The sequence below is a fragment of the Ananas comosus genome, linkage group 5 (genome assembly GCF_001540865.1).
Source record: "Ananas comosus cultivar F153 linkage group 5, ASM154086v1, whole genome shotgun sequence".
Lineage (NCBI taxonomy): Eukaryota > Viridiplantae > Streptophyta > Magnoliopsida > Poales > Bromeliaceae > Ananas > Ananas comosus.
Genome location: NC_033625.1, coordinates 12,625,172 through 12,646,895, shown reverse-complemented (window position 1 = coordinate 12,646,895; position 21,724 = coordinate 12,625,172). Strand labels below are relative to the sequence as shown.

Sequence of the window (21,724 nt, the reverse complement as noted above, 5' to 3'; positions counted from 1 at the left end):
AGGGTTAAATCTAACGGCGAAAAACTCGACAACACCAAGTGCTTGGTGCTATCGATAGTATTCCAGCCGAACTCTAATAATAATATATATAGTATAATAATTATTGTATATATTAATAATATATAATAAAAAATTATATATAATAGTTTTCTATTTATTTATTTTTCCTTTCAACCAAACAACCGTAAAGAAAAACTATTTTCTTTTCCTACAAACCAAATACTGATAGTGTAAAATTCTTTTTCCTCCGAAAATTTTGTTTTTACCGATTTTTTTTTTCACAATTTTACGTGAAATCAAACACACTCTCAACGAAATTAAAATATTGATTTTTGTGGTGTTTGGCCTAGCTTTTGAAAAGTAATTTTTGGGTTCAAAAGTGATTTTGGCTCAATAAAGAGTTTGGCAACATTGTTTCCAAAATCTAATTTTAGAACCCGTTTTCTAATTTCGAGACCCAAAATTAAAAACAGCTAAAGCCTGCTTCTCAAATCTGATTCTGATTCTGGATTCAATTTTTTAAATTTAAATTTAAATTCAAATTTTATTTTAAATTTTTATATTTGGCTTGGATTCTGGAAATATTAATTTTAAAATTTAATTTTAATCTTAAATTTTTATATTTGGGCTAAATTTCAATTTTATATTTTAATTGGGAAACAAGAAATGAAGTAAGCTGTTATCTTCTTTCCCAATTTCTCATCTTCTTCTCTCCTTCTAGTCTCTCTAATCTCCCAATCTGATCTCTCTCTCTCTACTCTCAATCTCCTCCTCCCTCTCTCTCTCTCTCTCGCTCTCTCTTTTCATTTTATTCCTTTTCTTCTTCTCTCTTCCTCTCACTCAATTACCTCAAATTCCCTAATCCGACCCTCACCATCATCTTCTCGGAGCGATCTCATCATCGACGGGTTGCGAATCTCTCCGACCAATCTCCAAGGTATTCTCTCTCTCCTCACCGAAGCCGGATCCGGACCGGCTAAACTTTTTTTTTTTTTTTTTTTTTTTTTTTCTTTCCTGTAGATTTTCATGTTAATTTTTGACAGATCTTGTGTTCCTCGCTCTTTTTGTGTGTTTGTGGATGAAATTTAGTGCTGTCAAAATTGTATCAGAGATAATAAAGATAATTTTTAAGAATAAATGATCTTTCTCTTTCGATTAGCTAAAGATTTCTACATTTTATTTAATATATTAAGGGATGAAATAAAGCAAATTTATGAAAAAAAAACAAGTAAAGAACACAAAATGAAGAAACATTCAAAGATCACCCCAAAAAAAACATCAAATCATTCTATGTAGCAATCCAAGATACACGATTCGAAGAAAAATTCGAAATAATACATATTTTCATATGCCTATGAAGCTAGAAGAAGAAAATGCATGCACGTATCAGCATAAACTAAGCAATATATATTGAAGAAACAACTCAAGTAAGGCTCAAACTTTCTCATATAAACCATATACTGATTCTCTCAGAGAAAAGAAGATTTACATCAACATATAAATCAAATTTTGTGAATTTTCAATGGCTGAAGCAATTGCTGTTAAGCCCATTTGTCTTGCCGTACCTTTCTCAACCGGCAATCGAGGAAAAATTGTGAGTATTGTTGTTAAAAGAGAGAACGCCTCATCATCATCATGGTCACTTTATATCAGAGAGTGAAAGGGCACCAAATAAGGCTACAGAAATGGAAAGAAGGCACAAAAAATGAGCAAACTTTTTTTGGAACATTGACTCAAATTCGTATTTCAAAAAGATTAGCTCGAAGTAAAGTCTCTGCAAAATAAATGATGGTTACAAATGGTTGTTTGCGAAGGAGCAGAACGTCCAAACATTCCCTATCCATCTATTAGACAATTGAAAGCCTATATTTGTATCATAAACCCTCACTTCCGAATTAGCAAAATCACGATCCTTATTGAGAAAGGTGCCATATCATCACAGCTTGAAGAGAGGCCATCAATGGAATAACAATAAGAGGCCTTGCAATTGCCGCTTGTGTTAAGATGCGGCGGCACAATAGGGAGCAGAGTCGGAAGACCTGTTGATAACACCGCTGCCTTGTGACGCCTCACCGCTTCCAGCTTACAAATACATGCACATAAGAATGGCAGATCAAACATCAACAGTCTTTGTACGTTTGTTAATAGTAGTGTTACGTATTTCATTGCAAAAAGCTAGTGATGATTCTATTTCTTTAAAAATATATGCACATAAGAATAGAAAATCAAATATGTAAACACTTTATATAAATAAAGTAATTAAGCAAATAAATGTAATGCTAACCAAACACAATTACATTGCCTTTAACTTGCAAAGCTGAATCCTTGCACCGATAAACAAAAATAGATTGCTTGGAATCATAGTCGTTAATGATCAAGTTCTTCTTACTTATTTGATTTTTCATAACATATCTTCCATAAATTTAATTAGTTGCATATCACACGATTTGAAGAAAAAAAAATTGAGGTACAAATAAAAAGATAATTAGCAAGGAATGATGTGTACTCTAGTTTACTAAGAGAAGAAACAATATACTTACTTGCAGCCCATTTGATGTTCCAACTTCGGGGACTTTCTCTATCGAATGATAAAGAGCTTGCTTCGAATTCTTGTAAAAACAATACATAGAGAATGATAAGGTCCAAAGTTTAGCCCATAAAATTGATATCAAGGCGTTGGAATCCTAGTTTCGTATGAGAATATATGACTCATAAAGAAACTAATGGAAAATTTTGTGACCAATATATATGGTAAGATGAGATTGTGCGATAAGAGGTGGCGGCGGCTAAGGGGGGTGAGGTAGAGGAATTGAGGGAATAGGGATCCTTGTTGGCGGTGGCAGAGGAGGAGGAGGAGGGCTAGGACTAGTGCTAGGGTTAGGATTAGGGATAGGGTTTAAGAGGTGAAAAAGAATAAAAGGAGGAGCAGATCTTCTATTGCCTCCTTTGTGCCGTAGCACCTCGCACAGAGGCGGTGGTGGGGTGCGGCAAATGAGGAAGAGAAGAGGGCGGCGGTGGCGCCCTAGGCACGTTGATGGGATGCTTCGAGAGGGGATCGGTGGTGATCAAGCGGCGGAGAGGGCAGAGGAAGGGGCAGGGAATAGGCAGAGGGTGGAAAGGTGAAGCTGTCCAAAATATCTAATATACCATACCCTATCCGGACCTGAATTGGACCCTATAAAAAATGGATAGTATACGGGTAAAAAAAATTACCCATTAAAGTTTTGGGTATGGGTCTGGATATTTTATACCCATACCCGATTTGGACCTGAACCGAACCCAACTTTTAAATGTGTGGGGTTCGGAATAGTTTTCAAATCCGGATCCGGATCCGGACTCGGACCCAGACCCGATGAAATATTCGATAGTAAATAAAAAAGATTTGAACTTTTGAAGTTGAGGGATCAATTATTGGGGGCTCTAAGTATTTTCCGCCTAAGAGCTTTTTATGAAACAATATTTCCATCGTTGTCATCATCAGCGATATTAATCCTCTATAGGTATGGCACGAGTGAGTTTTTCCCAAATCCCTTCTCTAATCATAGTCGACAACCTAGTTTTTTTTAATGAATATTCTATTTAGTAAATTTTCTAATTCCTGTTTATTTTTTTCCTTTTTTTTGAATGTTAGTATATAATATTAGTAATTACTACAACTTATATTCTTTTTATCTATAATATGGTATTATAATTTTCTTATTTTTGTGGTTTTATATATGAAATTGTTTTGAATTTTAGGCTTTTAATCAGTCAATATAATGGCCAAAACAAGCTTTGCCCAGGCAATTTAATAAAGTCTATACAAAATATATGTATACGAGTACCCGTACCCAATTTAGACCCTACCCATACCTGGTCTTGAACGGGTATTAGACAGGTAGTCACTACCCAGACCCGCTCAAATAGACCCGATGGATATAATAGTAATTTAAATACACAGACTCGAACCCGACCCGAAGTTAAATGGGTAGGGTATACGGACGGACACCTTTATGGAAAGGAGACGGTCGTCGGGGGATGTGTTAGGATGAACAGCAGAGAGAGGGGAAGAAGGTGAAGGAGAGTACTAAGATGATGCAACAGAAGAGGAAAGATTTACGAAGAGTATGGATGGACACGGGTTATTTTCTACATGGGACCCACCGACTTTGTTGACTTGGCTTCATGGGAAAGTGTCGTACATATTTTCGGGTTCCCGATTCATGTATTCATTGTATTGTATAAGATGCCTATGGATCAGAATGTTGTAACAGTTGAATTTGACCAACATGAGGATGTTAGTGTGGATAAGTGAAACCTAAACACACAAGAATGTTGGAACAGTTATTTTTGTTTCTCTAATTACAGTTTTTAGCCGCTTAAACACACAAAAGTTGTTATGAAACCTAAACTTTTGTATGATTCTGAAATCCAAACTTTTTTGAAAGAATTCGGGCCGACAAGAGAAATTTAGCAACAAACAAGATCTTAAACGAGTGCCAAATCAGTCCAAAATTATTATTGAACAGTCATTTGGTGTACTTAAAGCATAATGGTGTATATTACAAATGATGCAAGGTTATCCGGTGCCAACTCAATAAAAAATAGTGTTTGCAACTATGCACTTCACAACTTTATTAGAATGAGTTCGACACAAGATAGAGTTCAATAAATGTGATCAAGACATGGAATACATGCCCAACGTGGAAGAAGATGAAAGTAATGCAAGTACTTCGGTATAGAATGATAGTGGAGTAACATTTGATTACATAATGACCCTAACTTGCGATCGTATTGCTGCATCATTGGTTAGCATGCTTAGATAAATGATTGTTCTAACGAATATTTACTATTATGCACTTTTTTTTACATAATAGTTATTGGTAACTTGAGATCTATTGCTAGTATGTACTTTTTTTTTTGCAAGTATTAGCATGCACTTTTTTAAAAATAAATATTGGCATGTAATATTAATTAGTAGGGATAAGTTCAAAAAAACCCCCTCTGTGGTTTCGCACTTTCTCACTTTAGCACCCTGTGGTTTAAAGTGTATCAATTTGCCCCCCTGTGGTTTCGTTTTTCTCTTTTTATTATCAATTTTATTATTTTTTTTTCTTAAATTAGTGACAAAATTAAAATTAAAGGGTACTAAAATAAATATTCGATAAATCTAGGTGGGTATCTGAAGTTTTTTGTATATAATTTAACGAAATATTAAGAAAAAAGCTGCCAAAAAGATAAAATCAAAACCACATGGGGGGGAATTGATACACTTTAAACCACAGGGTACTAACGTGAGAAAGTGCGAAACCACAAGGGGGTTTTTGAAGTTTTCCCTAATTAGTATTAATTATTGCTAATGTTAAAGAGCATTACAAAATCACTTCAGCAAAAACGAATTTACCAAACATCTTTTTACGATCACTTTTGAAAAATTACTTTCTATCAGATTTAGCCAAATGCCCTACAGTATTTTACAAAAATCACTTTTCTAAATCAAAATTATTTTTCAGAAATCACTTTTCCAGAATCTAGGCCAAACGACCCTTTCTTCAGAATCCAGCCCGAACGTGCCCTTACTCTAGATGCCCCTTGACTGCTGCTAGATATTGTTTGACTCTGCCTTCTTCTATCCTCATCTCTTCGCTGCCATTCTACTCCTTCACCTCTTCAGACCCCTTCCAGGAATCGCCACTGGACACTATAGAACCCTCAATATCCATCCTTCGCCTCCGATTCCAAACCCTTTCTCTTTCTCTCTCAATGCCATTGTTGAGCTTCTTCGCTGCTCATCTCCAAACCCTCTCTTTCTCTCTCTCTCAATGCCATTGTTGAGCTTCTTCGCTGCTCATCGTACGATTACTTGCCCTCTCGTGCTCTTCTGTTCTCGATTCTCTAAGCAGGTGACGTAGATGTTGCTTTTCTAATCCTCTTTTTATGTGATCTCTACTTATTTTTTGGTAATTTCTAGATCTAACCATCTCGTTCTTTTTGGGCTCAATCTGGAGGTAGTGGTCGGTTAAATCTATTTGTAGCTCATTTTTCTTTGTTTAATTAGATCTCTGTGTTTTTCCATTTAGGACGAGGAAAATGTTTTGGGACTAAATTGAAGTATTGAGATAGTACAGTGATGATCCATACATTTTAATTTATCTAAGTGTTTTTGTCATTGTAAATTGTAGATATTATGTGAAATGAATCGGAAAAGTTTTCGAGAAGTGTTGCTTAATGTGAGGATTACTGTGAAAAAAGAGCATGTGGAACATGTTTAGGGAGTTAAGTAATTATGTGAGCATGAATTTAGTAAAATAACAAGAACTATTATAATAGGATTGAGTAGGAACTACGAATTCCGTATTCTGTTTTGATTCATACATTTCTATGCAGGGTTTCATTTTTCAATCGCTACGTCGTACTTGGTTTTTCAACCCATGTCCATGTGTAATATCTCACCCTAGTCTCTGAAATACTAGTGAATTTTCAAGTACAATTTACGCTAGTTATATATTTATTGGCTTATCTTGTGTTTTCATACTTGCTTTGCTCACCCTGCAGGTATGGATCAATGGATATCTCAAATTGAACAATGGTTTCACCAACAGCCCGTTGAGCAGATCTATGTTGCTGTCGCTGTTCTGGCATTAACAGTTGTACTCTTTGTCCTTTGTAAGTTTGTTCTACTCTATATTATGTCTTTATTTGGTGGGTTAATACTTAATTGTCTTGAAAAGCAATTTAGTATCAGCGGATGGCCTTTTGGGTATATATTAATTATAGAATTTCTTGGTGGGATCAGCGTAACATGTTCATGGAGTAGTTGAGCTAAAACTAGTTTATTCTGAAGTATGAAGTATTTTCTGAAATTGATATGGAGACATAATGCTCACTAGGCTTAGAGAAAACCAAGTACAGTGGAGTGGCCGGAGTAATATAAATGACGGTATTCAGATTCCCATAGATTGACCCAATACTGGCAGTAGCTTTTTGGAAACATGCTTCTAAATTTTTCCTGCAAAATGTTTCGAGAAGGGAGATTTCTTTAAGTGTGCTGTTGAATGTAGCCTGTTTCTGGATCTTGTTAGGGTTTTACATATATAGGATCTTGTTGGCTTATATTAGAGATGTGAATGTACTGAACAGTCTCTAACCATTGATCTGTGGCTCTCCTTTATCAGTCTCGTTGTTGAAGACCTCGAAATCTAACACCATAGTGCTTGCTGGGCTAAATGGCAGTGGAAAAACTATTCTCTTCTACCAGGTATTCATCTATGTTCCGTCAGATACCTGTCTTAAAAGCGTCTTATTTTTATGGGGCAAGTACTAATATATTAACACTACGCCTTGCTAGTTACCAAATTAATAACTAAGAATATCAAATCTTGCTGCATGCTGAACATATTATTGCTTGGAGTCGAGAATTTCTGTACATACATCATTATTCCGGGCATCTGAGCATGGGTGTATGATATTAAACCTGATAATTCAAATTTCAAGTATTAGCACCTGTAGAAACATGAACATGATAGGGACTCTACTTTCGAGTATGTATGTTCCATTAGCAAGAAGTGCAAGCACTCTTAATGGTTTTTTATGGTGTTTAGATGGACAATCAGTTTGCTTGTTAGTTAATTTACTGAATTACTTTATGCACTTATTGTATGCTAGCTTCGTGATGGATCTCCACATCAAGGTACTGTAACTTCAATGGAACCAAATGATGGTACTTTCGTGCTGCATTCTGAACTAGGAAAGGTAAGATTATCTGACATATTACAATTTGATGTATGCTGAGAAAATAATACTACTATATCTAATGCTGCCTCTCGGGTCTTTATTTCACCAACGGTTTTTGAAAATACTACTAGCTATACACTGATATTTGAACTATCATTCTTCTTTGCAGAAGGGCAAAATTAAGCCCGTACATTTAGTTGATGTTCCTGGCCATTCAAGGCTCAAGCCCAAGCTTGATGAATTCTTGCCTAATGCTGCTGGTCTCATTTTTGTTGTTGATGCTCTAGATTTCTTGCCAAACTGTCGGCCTGCTGCAGAGTAATTTAATTGCCTTTTTACTAATTAAAAATTGTACTTTACTAATCTTAGAGTAGATGTTTGTACTGTCCTATTGCACAATGGCTTCTTAGCTTTCTATCTGACACAGTATGATAAGTTTGTGTATAAGCTATTATGCTTGTCTATGAACTTAGATAATGACTCCTTGCTCTTGTTTAACTCTCTTTCATATGTGGAAGGTATTTGTATGATATTTTGACCAAGTCAAGTGTAGTGAAGAGGAGAATCCCTGTCCTTATTCTATGTAACAAGACGGACAAGGTGACAGCACACTCTAAGGAGTTCATCAGGAAGCAATTGGAGAAAGAAATGTACGACTGGGTTTTTATCATTCGTTCTATATTACCATCTATTGTATTGCACAACACAGCACTAGGCAGGGATTTAAGTGCCCATTGGCATGGGCCTTTTCCATCGTGTCGGCTCGTGCCAACAAGATATCGGCACTATACAACACATGTGCCGATGACATAGCTCAAAACTCTTTTTTTTTCTAAATTAGCAAAGTCGTTTTCTCAATAAAGTTTAAAAGATTTTATAAAGATACATAATAGGCATTTAGAATATTTTGTTGCTAAAAAAATAAATATTTCATGCCATTATGTGTCGGCACACACATGTATTTTTTGTGATCAGCATGCGTCGGTACTGCTCAGCCTGCACTGTGCCTCATTGTGCCGGTAAGTTTTCGGTACTACCCTGTGCCACGACACTTAAATCCTTGGCACTAAGTTAATGTTGCAATTATAACCACTTATTTAGACAACACAACATTAAATTAATATTGCAATTGTAACCACTTATTTAGGTTTGTATGTATAACAGCAATATGTTTTTTGCTTTGTTTTGCAGAGACAAGCTTCGCACATCAAGGAATGCAATATCTACTGCCGATATTAGCGACGAGTTCATGCTCGGGGTTCCTGGAGAACCTTTCACCTTAGAACAGTGCCGAAACAAGGTGACAGTGGCTGAGGCATCAGGCCTCACTGGTGAGGTATCACAGGTCGAGCAGTTCATCAGAGAGCATGTCAAGCCTTGAAAAAGGTTTGGGCTCTCTTTCCAAAGGGAGCGTTTTTGTACTCGATGCTTTTTAAGCAGCTTATTATTGCTGCTTTTGAAGTTTCTTGATTGACTGAGATTCCTTGAGAAGTGTTGAATAGTTATGCTGGTCATTGGACATTAGTGGTTAGACGTCTCATTCCAGTTTATCATGCTTTGCTGCCTAATTGTGTTACGAGCTGATTTTTTTTTTTTTTTTTTTTTTTTTGTTTTTGTTTTTAATCTTTTTAGTTATATGTGGAGAAAGAGGCAAGCTGATCTATAGTGTGAACTAACAAAGAGAGAAGTGTAGAACCTATTTAGTTCTAAAGTGACTCAGGACGAATTGCTATTGTACATGCATTCAAATGTAATGTAATCTTCTGATTTCTAGTGTCTGCATTCAATTGTCTTTCATAACTGGTGTAAGATTCTGGAGCATGCACTCATTGGTTTTCTATTACATTATCTACAGTAGATCAAAGGTGCCGCTCTTGCTCTTGCTCTTGCTCAATTGCTGTAACTCATGCTCTCACTCATCTGCCACTATGTAGTTCTTGATGGCTTGTCATTCCTTGGTATCTATAGATTGTGTGTTAACTCAATTTTATTGTTTTATAATTTGCATTTTACATTTAAGGTTCCATTTACAAGCTATTTAGTTCTTGGGTTGCCTTAATAGTTCACGGATGAAAGCATCGTAATTCCATAGCATCGTAATTCCATCTATATAACTAATGAATTGTGAACCATGAGCGGGTTTGGAACGCTTTCCGCATTTGGTGGAGTGAGCATGGCCCGCAGTACCTTAGCATTAATGAGTATCCAGGCTGCCTTCTACCTGCTCCACTACAGATCTTTTTCACTTATCTTGATTGTTCGCTCACAGGTCTTTTCGTTTTCGTTGTTTACCGTTTTTAGTGATTGTGCTTCCGCTTGCCCTCCCATTGCCCATACCTCTGCCCATACTCTCGTACGTCCTGCATAATCATCTCTGCCGGCGCGAGTGTGGTGCCACCGCCGTGAGTGCGTTGGAGAGGGCCGAGTGTTGCGATGCTGTGGTTTGCTGCGGATGAGGCAAATGCACGACGGAGAAGGAGGTTAGTTTTGACGAGGAAGGGAGGGGGTGGCGGGGTGGGAGAATGAGGGGTTAGAGGGCTACATGTCATCTCCAACAATGTGAGTTCGTAATACACCCTTTAATTAGGGTTTCTTGGGTTTGTTTTGAGTGCTCTTATCCTCGATTTCTTTGTTTGGTCCTAAATTAGGGCTTCTTTTGAAATGAATTTTTTTTATGCAAAGTTGTGTCTCATTGATTGTGATTTGTTGATCTAATAATAGAGTCTGATTGAGATCTTTCGCATTCTTTGGGATATTACAAAAAAAAAACCCTCTTTTTTGTTATGGTTTTAATATATAACAGTGAGAGGGGAATTAGGGTTTTCTCTACATATTGACATTCAATATTTGTTATCTTATAGCTGGAAACAGATCGTTTCATTTAAATTTTAGGCTAAATTACAGAAACTCCCCTTGTAAATACCCGTCTCTTCACTTTCTTTCCCTAACTTTCAAAAACCTACATTTTACCCCCTCAACATTTCAAGTTGTTGCATTTAACCCCCCTCCATTAGGGTTCCATCACTATTCCGTCAATTTCTTACAATTTATACCGAAAATAACCTTCAAAATGACAAAAATAATATTAAAAAATCATTTTTTTTCTTATAGAAGAAGTAAGGATAATTTGATCATTTTGCCCTCTCCATTAACACCGTACCCCCCTGAAAACATTTCTAAAATTTTAAGGGGTCAAAATGTAGTTAATTTTTTGAAGATTATGGAAGGAAAGTGAAAAAACGGGTATTTACAGGGAGATTTTCTGTAATGTAGTCTAAAATTTATTTCAAATTTGTGTATGTTTTAAAGTGCTAAGTGACCTTACGGTGTCAAGATTGTTTTGTTGAGTATTGACTTTGATTTATTCATTTCTAGTCTCATGTTGACTTGATTTTGTCTTTTTTTAATACCTTTTTTTCCCTTTTGTTTGGTTACTACTGAAACATTTTAATTATCTCATGGTGAATCTTAACAAAAGTAGTGGCCTTTTACCGGGCCATTTTCATCTCTCTCTCTCTCTTGCTCTCAACCAAGCATTTATTCATATTGAATGTTGCCTTTGGAGCAATGTCAAGCATTGATGGCAGCATCGAGCTCAGCCGAGCTCCGAGAGGCAGTGGTGCCGAGCTTCGCCGTCTATCTTCTGTCGAGGGAAATTGCTAGATGATGATCAGGTTTGCAATTTTGATTAATGCTTTCTATAATTTTTAGATTAATCTCAAATGTGTAGAATGGCTATTATGACAATTTAATTGGATTATAGTTCTTATGGGAAACTAAATATTTATCTTCACATTGTAGATAATAATCGTTCTATATTTTGTTGCGTTTTATGCTTACTCTGAAGAAAAATCAGATTATCTAAATTTTTGTTAGATCGTAGTCTGCAGGTTAAAATGTTTAAATATGTCATTTGAATAATTAATATTTTACGATCAACCTTGAAGATTAAAACAGTTAAGTATGTCATTTGAAGAATTAATTTTGTGCAATCAACCTGCAGGTCGAATATTTTGCCTATTCGTTCAATTATTGTTAATGCCTGCTTTTAGTGTCAGGAAAGAAATAATTAATTTTTTTGATAGTGTAGAAATGTAATGTTTAGATGATGATATATATGGTGGATGGTCTAAGCTTCTGGTAAATTTGTTAACAGCTCAAAGGCTACAGATTGGTAAGAAGGAAAAAAAGGTGTTTTCCTTTGTGCAAAAATGTTGACGTAAACCTAACTATCTTAGCTCATATTTAGCAAACCTCTTTTTCATTCATTTGCTTTTGCTTGCTACTAACCTGGGGTTAGGGGTGTAAACGAGCCGAACATGAGCTGGCTCGTTAAAGTATCGAGCCAAAAAATTCAGCTCGTGTTCGGCTCGTTTTCTTTCCCATTTCTCCTAGAGGGCCTCAAATCCCACCATTTTTTAACTCTTTTTTTTTTACATATATTATCTTAGATAGCTAAATGTTGTTAGTATGAATGGATTGTTTGAAACAATATTTTTTTCTGCTTTGTATATATGGTAGTTCTTCTAGTTATTTTATGCATTGTTAATACTTAATCATTTTAATACTTTTAATGGAATGAGTTTCTTTTGATCGTAGGGAGACGGGGGGAGAGAGAGAGAAGAGAGAGAAGAAAAGCCTTGAAGTGGGATTTGCTTTTCTCTTTGAATTTCTCTGTTAAACACAGAGAAGAGAGAGGTAAGTTTGAAGTGTTTCTCTCTTCTCTTTTATTTTTCTAGTTTAACGGTGTTATACTGCTGCATCCACTTCATCCCACTATAATCCCCAAACCCTGTGCACAGATCTCAAAGAGCATCCAACGCGTTTAAAACACTATAGTATAGGAGCTTCTATACTATGATAGTATAGAAGCACAACCTCTCTCCTCTCTCTCTCTCTATATATATATATAATATTATATATAGAGAGTAGGTCTTGTGTGACTCCTATGGAGCCCTCCGTGCTCTCAAGCATTTTTGGTGATTGAGCTTCCGAATCGAACGATCTGATCCTTTGTAGCTTGATCTAGCGTATTTGAATTATCTAGAAAATAAAATTTGTGATTTTTCAATATCATTTACTAGCGATTGAAAGGGTTCAAAATCAACGGTTGAAAATAAAAAGCTCACAAATAGTGGTGATATAGCATCAAATTTTCGATTTAGAGATTATTAATCTTGTAGTAAATAGTATAAAAAATTTTCTATCAAATTTATCTGATTTGATATTTCTACTAACGTCTAAACTTGTAAGTGTGAAAGTGGGCGGGGAGGAGAGAGAGAGTAAGTTTGAGTAGCTGGATTCTCTTTCCTCTTTAATTTCTTATTAACACGAGAGAGAGAGCAGAGGAGTAAGGTTTGAAGTGCGGTTTCTCTCTTCTCCTTTTATTTTTCTGTTAACGGTGTTATATGCTGCATCCCACTTCATTCCCACTTTAATTGGTTTCAGCCCAAACCTTGTGCACAATCTCAAAAGAGCATCCAACGGTTTAAAACAGCATCATAGGTATGGAGCTTCTATACTATTGATAGTATAGGAAAGCCAAACTCTAGTATATAATATATATACTATTATTTAGTCAGGGTCTAGAAATACTTTTACAAGTATCACCCCAGTTTGATACTTGGTTGTGTTTTTTAAGGCCATTGCGTATCTACGTTTTGAGATTATTAAGTAGCCCTTTGATTAAAGCAGCTATTCCACCTAACCGACCACGCTACCACCATCATCTCAACCTACATCTCTCCATCCAAGGGCAAATAACACACAAGTATCACTTGGGTGATACTTTGTACAAGTATTCTAGCTCTACTCTATATACTATATATATATATATATAGAGTAGGTCTTGTGTGCTCCTATGGAGCCCTCCGTGCTCCTAAGCCATTTTCGGTCATGGAGCTTCCGAATTGACGATCTGATCCTTTAGACTTGATCTAGCGTATTTGAATTATCTAGAAAATAAATTTTGTGATTTTTCAATATCATTTACCTAGCGATTGAAAGGGTTCAAAATCAACGGTTGAAAATAAAAAGCTCACAAATAGTGGTGATATAGCACTCAAATTTTCGATTAGAGATATTAATCTTGTAGTAAATAGTATAAAAAATTTTCTATCAAAATTTCATCTGATTTGAATATTTCTACACCGTTAAACTTGTAAATAATATACATCACCATTAAAAATCGTGGATTTTGAACTCTTTCGATCACTAGGTAAATGATATCCAAAAACCACAAAATTTATTTTTTAGATGTTTCTAATACGCTAGATCAAGTCAAACGGAGTTGATTGTCAATTCAAAAGCTCCATCATTGAAAACGGTCTTGGGAGCTCAGAGGTCTTCGTGCTCCTAATAGCACACAAGGCCTACTCTATATATATATATACAATTTTGTATGATTTCTCAACTTCAAGCGTCATGTCGCTACCTCGATGAGCAATTTTTTTGCCCTTTTCTCTCTTTATTTCCTCCCTCTCCTTAGTTTGAAGTCGGATTCTCTTTCCTCTTTAATTTCTCTGTTAACACAGAGAGAGAGAGAGAGAGAGNTCGACCATGTCGAGCCTATCGCGAAGATGGCCGCACGGTTTAGATAATAAAATATCCAGTATTTGTTCGATCATGTCGAGCCTATCATGAAGTTGGCCGCATGGTTTAGAGATTAGCAATGCATACGTACAGCGGAAGCGACGATTTAATATTAGATTTGATCGGTTCGAAATCTATCACGAAGATGGTTGGGTTGATCAAACCAACAAAAATCGCACTTACGCTTTTCATATGCATGCACATCTCTTGTTGTCATCGCGGTTGTCGTTGTCGAAGTTGGCACAACGCGTGAGCCGTCGTTCGCCGTTGTCGTCGCCGCCATCGCCATCATCGCCGTCGCTCTCTTTATTATTATTATTATTATTATTTGCTTTCTTTTCTTTTTCTTTCCTTTTTTTTTTGCTGTGAGACGGCTCTCTTTATTATTATTATTATTATTATTTGCTTTCTTTTCTTTTTCTTTCCTTTTTTTTTTGCTGTGAGAGGGAGGGGCTCCAACCCCTCTCTCTCTGTACGAATCAGAGAGAGGGAGGGGTGGGGACCCCCTCCTCTCGTGGTTCTCTCTCCTCTTTTTTCTTTTTTCTTTTTTTTTTTTTCAAAAGAGAGTTCTCTCTTTTTTTTTAATTCTATGGTCCAATTTATAATGATATTAGGACCTATTCACTTTAGGAAATAATTCAAAAATCTTAGAAGATAAGACAACAATATTTTTCTTATCTCATTTCTTATTGATACCTAGCTTTCTAAGAAAAATAGCAATCAAATCACACTTTATTTTTTTGCCTTTTATGTCTTCAATTTGAAATTTGAAATTTTTTTTTTATCTCAAACACATAGTGAAGAAGCAATAGTTCAGATGAAAAAGTTGTATAGAGGTATGTTGTTATTTAGTGCATATTTTCTTTCAGTTAAAAAAAAAGAGGTTACCCATTTAATTCTAGATCATCTTAATCGTGAATTTTCTATACTTTTGTAGCTAACATGGCTCAACTAAAGCATACTTTGATTTGAGTTGTCTCCTCTTAGTTGAATTAGTGACGGTGCCCCTCTGCTTCAATTGACAAATTTGGATGTTCAATTAATGGTTATCGGCCGATAGATAATGGAGATGCTAATATCTCTGAAATCTCCAATTCAACTAACAACTCAAATCAAACCAAGCAGATGTCAAGGGTTGTTAATACAGAAGAATGGAAGTTAGGTGGTCATGTTCAAAGCCTATATTTAATGGGTTCTTTTTAAATTTTTTTTTTTTATGCTTTCTTTCTACACTTTGCTCTATCTTTTTTTCCTCTGCGATGCATTCCGCGTCGAGTTCGGCAACGATTACAAGGTGGAGGTGCTTCATAATTAGGATTTTATTTGGTCATTTAATTTGGATTTATGTTCGCCCTTTTTGTCAATTAGGTTTTTTTTTTCAATTTTAAGATTTGAGATTATGTTCGTATCTTTTGCTTCTTTGTGCACTCTTTGATTATAAGGAATGCTCACTGGGACCCCCTCGGTCAAAGGCAATTTGAACTGAACCCTTCAATAACTTTTAGTTAGTTTAGTGAATTAGATTGAAAATAATTGAATTAGTTGAACCCCTCAATATCAATTTTGAAATGAACCCCTCAATAATTTTAGTTAGTTTAGTAAATTAGATTGAATTAGTTGAATGGTTTTAGATTATGTTCGTATCTCTAGATTGTATTTAATGCTTTAGCTTTTTGATTTCAGTATAATTTTTTTTCTCATTTAAAGAATGTTTAATAGCATCATGTTGTTGCATGAGGCCCTTTTCCGTCCTCACATCCATCGATTACTTTTGTTTAAGTAAAGAAGATCTTTCACCAAAAATTTGTGCAGCTTTTCTGTAGAGTCTTTGCAATTTTTTAAATAACTTGCATATTTGAGAATTACATGATTTGCACATTAGATACTTGATGAATTGTCTATAGAGGTTTTAAATTTTTCGGTGAGATAGTTGTTAGTAAAATAATTGAGATACTACCCTTAAATTCATCATTTAGATGCTGAAAGTTTTTAATTAGTTTGGTTTAGTTTTAGGTTCTACTTTTTCATTCTTTTCTTTTTTTTTCTTTTTTTTGAATGGTTAGTGTTAGATTTATGATTTGGTTGTATGGTCTTGACGATTACTTCAACGATGCTCTCCCTCTCCCCTATCTTTGATGAGATTTTAGTATAATCATTGGCAAAATTTGGATTGCCTACTCCTCTGTAGGCAACCTTTGCAACTTTAAGTTTTTTAAAATTGGAATTGGTTACTTGCTTTTAGTTGTTTTTGTGCATTTATATCTTATTATTATTTTCTTTTCTTTTGCTTCCCTTTATTTCCGGGCTATGATGATCTGCCCTAATGTGCATCAATTACTTCTTGACTTGCAACTTGGAGTGATGCATGATTTGCTCATTAGATATTTTATGAGATGTCTGCTAAGGTCTTAAGTTTTCGGCAAGATGGTTGTTACTATAATAATTAAGGTACTACTTTTAAACTTAGCATTTGGATGTTGAGAGTATTCAATAAATTTGATTGTGTGTGAGGTTTATTTTTTTTTTTTTTTTTTGGAATGGCTAATTTTAGGTTTACTATTTAGCTCTATGACCCCGATAATTGCTTTTACCATGCCCTTTGTCTCGACTTTCTTTGATGAGGTTTTTAATATAGCAATAGGCTAAATTTGGATGGCCTACCTCTCTGGAGGCAACCATTTGTAAGATACCTTTCTACTTACTGGATTTGGTATTATTGTCTTGGACAATCTATTACTTGCTTTTAGTTATTTTTGTACTTCGATTTGTATCGTTCTTCGCTTGCTTCTATCTAACTGCCAACTTTTTTAGTGTATGTGAAGGACCTTAAATAGTAGTGCAAAACTTATGATTATGATATTATTTGGTATTCTATTTCTGTGTAGTATTTCATCTAAGAATTTTGTGAGGCTAAAATTGTTTTGAGTCTATAGAAGTTTATGTTAACCATTAGTCTCTCTCAGGGTATGAAGTGCTCCATTTTTCATTTTACTATAAAGTAAGAATATATGGTTGAGTTTTTTTTCGTTGCTTCCTTGCCTATAAAAAACTTCAGGACTGCTTCTATATCTTCATTGTTTTTGATGTTTTCAGGTGCAATACTGCGGTTCAAAATTTTGAAGATAATGTTACCAGATAACTGTTTGGTCCGTACTAAGGCTTTGTTTGGGATTGCGAGAAAATTGCGTTACGATGGAAAATATCCTGTTTATTTTTGTACGTAATATTGCGTTCCGTATATTGCGATGAGTCGGTTATGATATATTTTCTGCGATTCCACCGGAGAACGCAAAAGTATGTCCCTTTATGCTTTTACCGTAACTCCATTTTATTTAATAGTGTCAGATGGACCTCAATACCAAACTAAGGGCTTGTTTAGCCTAGCTTCTGAAAAAGTGATTTTTAAAAAAGTGATTTTGGTTTGGAGAAGTGATTTTGGTTAAAAGCTGTAGAGCGTTTGGTGGAGTTTAAATAAAAGTGATTTTTCTGAAATGATTTTGCAAAGTTGTTTGGAAAATTTTTTTTGATGTTTGCATAAATTAATATTTTTATTAAATTTTAATTTAAAATAATTTAAAATCTAAATTTAAATTTGAATTAAAATTAAAATTTTGAAATTTCAAAATTGTACAAAATTTAAAAATTGATATTTTAATTTAAAAAATAATTTAAAATTTTAAAAATGTAAAATTTAAAATAAATATGAAATTTAAAATTAAAAAATTTAAATTTAAATTTAAAAATATAATTGAAATTAAATTTCAAACTTTAAACTTTAGAATTCAATAATAAAAATTAGAATCGAATTTAACAATTTAAAAATTAGAATCTAAATTTTAAAATTTGAATATTTAAAATTAAATTATAATGAAAATTAAATATATTATGAATTATTTAAAATCATAAAATATTAATATTTACAAATATATTTATAATTTTAAATTCAAAATTTAAATTAAAATTCAAATGTAAGATTATAATATGATATAAAATATTATAAATTTAAATATAAACATTTAAAATTAATATATAAAATATAGATCAATTTAAAATATATTGAATCATTTAAGATATAAATTAAAATTTGAATATTTAAAAATATTAATACTTTAAAATTGAATATTAAAATTAAAATTAAATTAATATGTAAAATATAATATTTTAAATTAAATATTAAATATTAAATTTTAAAAATTTGAAATTTATAATTTGAAGATTAAAAATTATAATTTAAAATTTAAAAAATTTAAATTTTTACATTTAAAATTTAAAATCTAAAATGTCAAATTTTAAATTTTATCTGAAATTTGAAATTTGAAATTTTTGAAATTTGAAATTTAAATTTAAAATATAAAATTTGAAATCTTTTTTCAAAATTTAAAATTTAAAAGTTAAAATTTAAAAATTCAAAAATGAATCTGAAAATTAAAATTTAAAATTAAAGTTTAATTTAAATATTGAAATTAAAATAAAAATAAAAATTTGAAGTTTAAATCCAAAATCAGAATTAGATTGCAAGAAGCAGCTTTTTTCTGCTTCTGATTCTGGGGCGTTCAAAATCAGTTTTTTGATTCTAAAAAGCAGAGTCGGTTTTTAAAAGTGAGTTGCCAAACGCTCTATTGAGCCGAAAATCACTTTTCAGCCCAAAAGCGCTTTTTAAAAGCTAGGCCAAACACCCCCCAAGCCTAAACCCTGTTCGAAATTTTAATTTGGAATCTGTAATTGATGCGGCATTAATATTTCAGGCCGGTATATATATTAGTGACTTGCAATGCAATGCTCCAATACAATGTGAAGTAGTGACTTGCAATGCAATGCTCCAATACAATGTGAAGCCTGTTTCTGTTCTTTATGTACAGAACGCAAATTAAAGCTCTCACGTAGTTTGTTCATCATGTTTTAAGATATTGCTTTTGCATAATTCCGCGTATGCGCGAAGGGAGGTATATACATCCATACACTCATTTTAGTTTTCCCGCCCAATTTTTGTGCTTTAGAAGGTCCTCATAGTACTTCAAACAATCGGTTCATGCTATTATGTTTTGGGTTTTTCTTCGATTTGATACAGGTTACTCTGTTTATTTGATATTGCTTCAGCTTAAATCATGTTTAATGATGACCGAGTTCGCAATTGTTCCATTGATTTTTTTTGAAAAAAATTTTATTTTTCAGTTTTTGTTGTGCTTCTCTTGCTGAAAATGAAGGTGTTGGTTTGCAGAAATAAGTCGTCTCCTGCTCCGCCGCTACCGGTGCCCCCGACAGCAGCGGGCCTTCGTGTGTCGACGGTTCTCCTAAGTTGGCTCGCTCTTGGGCTCGACTCTCTGTCTATGCCAACACCTGTGCTCCCTCGCCCCAGTCGCATTGCCTCTGCTGACTTCGGATCTCAGCCACCAAATTTGGAGCTAGAGTCGACGTTCCAAAGCATGGGATGTGAGCTCGATGCTCATCATCGTCTCTCTCTCTCGCTCGCTCGCTCCTTTTGCTCTCTCTTTCTCTCTTTTCTCCGAGGCGGTGCGGTAACAAAGAAATATTGTTATTGTCATTACTTATCTCGATCGAGCTCTTTTCCTTCCCCAGAAGAGCTCATCAAATGCGTCTCTCTATGAATTTGAAGTGGTTTGCTTCTAAGATAGGTGATTTTTGGTCAAGTTTTTTTTTTTTTTTTTTGCCCTTTTCGTGATCGGATTTGGTGAATTGGAGTGTGAGATGTGGTAGCTGAGATAAGAAAGTGTGTGCATATATGGTTTAAATAAGAAAATCTGTGTTGTAGTTTAGTGTTCTTTTCTGTATGAATTGTTTTGAGCATTTACTGCGTCTATTTATACCGAAAAAAGTATCAATGAGCAAATAATTCTCGATCGAGCTTATTTGCTTCTGCTACGGATTTTGTGTAGAAAGCTCGGAATCTGTTCTGGTATGCAATTTCTGTATTAAGATGGAAGATGACGATAGAAAATTAAAATATATAGCAAATTTGATGGTTTTTTTTTTTTTGGTTAATTTCATACAGATTCTTACAAACATAGTGCTTAGCAAAGTTCAACTTTTATATGCTGTCTCTATAAAAATTTTAATATTTTCAAATATGTCTCTCTGGTTTGTTATCGTTAAAGCACAATTTATTTTATAAGTGAATTTGTACCAGAAAAGCAGCATCTAAGAAGATGCTAAAAACTGTTACAATAATCCAACACCACCTAAGGAGCACACTAATGTCTTAAATCACAAGAATTATCAATATCACCTACTGTGAAAATTATACTCATACCACAGTACATGGGGTTCAGAGAAATTTTTTTTTTATTAAAGGTGGTGACAACTCGATTTTGAAATTAAGCTGTATTTATATTGCTGTTGAACACTATAAATATCTCTCTTTCTCTCCTATGTAATATGTTTTCTCTTGTTCTCTGAGCCTTGCTTTACATTTCTCCGAATATTGTAAATTTATTATTTATTTTAGCCTAACTATCTTCTATGGCCTATTTCATTGAATGTCACTGAATAATTAGTTATTCAGTGATTATTATTTGTGCCTCATAAAGTATTTATTTTGTGATGAAGATGCTTCTGCGCAGTCCATTATGAGGTTCTCATAATCCGTTATTTTTCAGGATAACCGATTATAATATAATTTTATAATATAATTTTGTAATATAATTTTGTCATATTCCAGAAAAATAACTAAGAGGCCATTTATATACTGCAATTGCAGACATATATACTACACATATTTTTGTCAAACAAATATACAAATATATCGAATAATACATTCATGCATCGAAAAGTAATCTAACATTTCTCCTTTTTTTTGTTGCGTAAACGAGGCTTCAAGCAAGTTCTATGATATATTGATCGCCAATGTAGATTTTTTTGGTATTATTTTTTTTCTTTTTTTGAAAGAGAAGTTTTTATCTTTTTTCTTTATAAATTCTTCAATGAACGGTTGAAGATGAATATTAATTAATATGAAAGCTACATCTTGTGGCATTGCATACATATATATATTTATAGAGAGAGAGAGAGAGAGAGAGAGCAGGGCTACTATGCTATTAGGAGCACAACAGTTTATGTGCTTCTAAGTTTCTAACCATCTATTAATTTTGATGAGTGGTTAGGATGAGAGAAAAAAGAGAAATTGAGAAGAAATTAGGTGTCTTAATTTCTCTTCTCTTTGAATTTATCCTCAATTTTTTTGTCTCATTGTAATCACCTATCAAAATTGATAAATGGTTAAGAACATAGGAGCACAAGGGTTGCTATGCTCCTAATAGCACAGCAGCCTTACTTATATACATATATATATATATATATATTGATGCAAAGTTTGCAAAGATGAATATTAATTAATATGAAAGCTACATCTTGTGGCATTGCATACATATATATATTTATAGAGAGAGAGAGAGAGAGAGAGAGA

The 21,724-nt window shown here is 33.9% G+C and overlaps 1 protein-coding gene across 6 annotated transcripts; it reads left to right on the top strand.

Annotated features, from left to right (window-relative positions):
* Nucleotides 808–20,078, top strand: LOC109710519 (signal recognition particle receptor subunit beta-like). Of its 6 annotated transcripts, XR_002216379.1 has the most exons (12): nt 809–937; nt 6,367–6,420; nt 6,535–6,645; nt 7,155–7,237; nt 7,645–7,731; nt 7,883–8,031; nt 8,232–8,363; nt 8,905–9,099; nt 10,015–10,272; nt 11,195–11,387; nt 17,398–17,598; nt 19,523–20,078. XR_002216379.1 is itself a non-coding variant. In XM_020233171.1 (9 exons), exons 2-8 carry the CDS (start codon nt 6,411–6,413, stop codon nt 9,092–9,094), a joined length of 762 nt encoding a protein of 253 aa, XP_020088760.1. In that variant the 5' UTR covers nt 809–937; nt 6,367–6,410; the 3' UTR covers nt 9,095–9,099; nt 9,346–9,510. The 6 variants fall into 6 exon arrangements, 2 of the variants coding, with proteins under 2 accessions (XP_020088761.1, XP_020088760.1); XR_002216380.1 differs by lacking the exon at nt 17,398–17,598 and having other exon boundaries at nt 11,248–11,387; XR_002216378.1 differs by lacking the exon at nt 17,398–17,598.

Coding starts and splice junctions, on each gene's coding strand:
- LOC109710519 (XM_020233171.1), top strand. Junction 7,732..7,882: donor TGCATTCTGAACTAGGAAAG/GTAAGATTATCT, acceptor TCTTCTTTGCAG/AAGGGCAAAATTAAGCCCGT. Junction 8,364..8,904: donor AAGCAATTGGAGAAAGAAAT/GTACGACTGGGT, acceptor TTTGTTTTGCAG/AGACAAGCTTCGCACATCAA.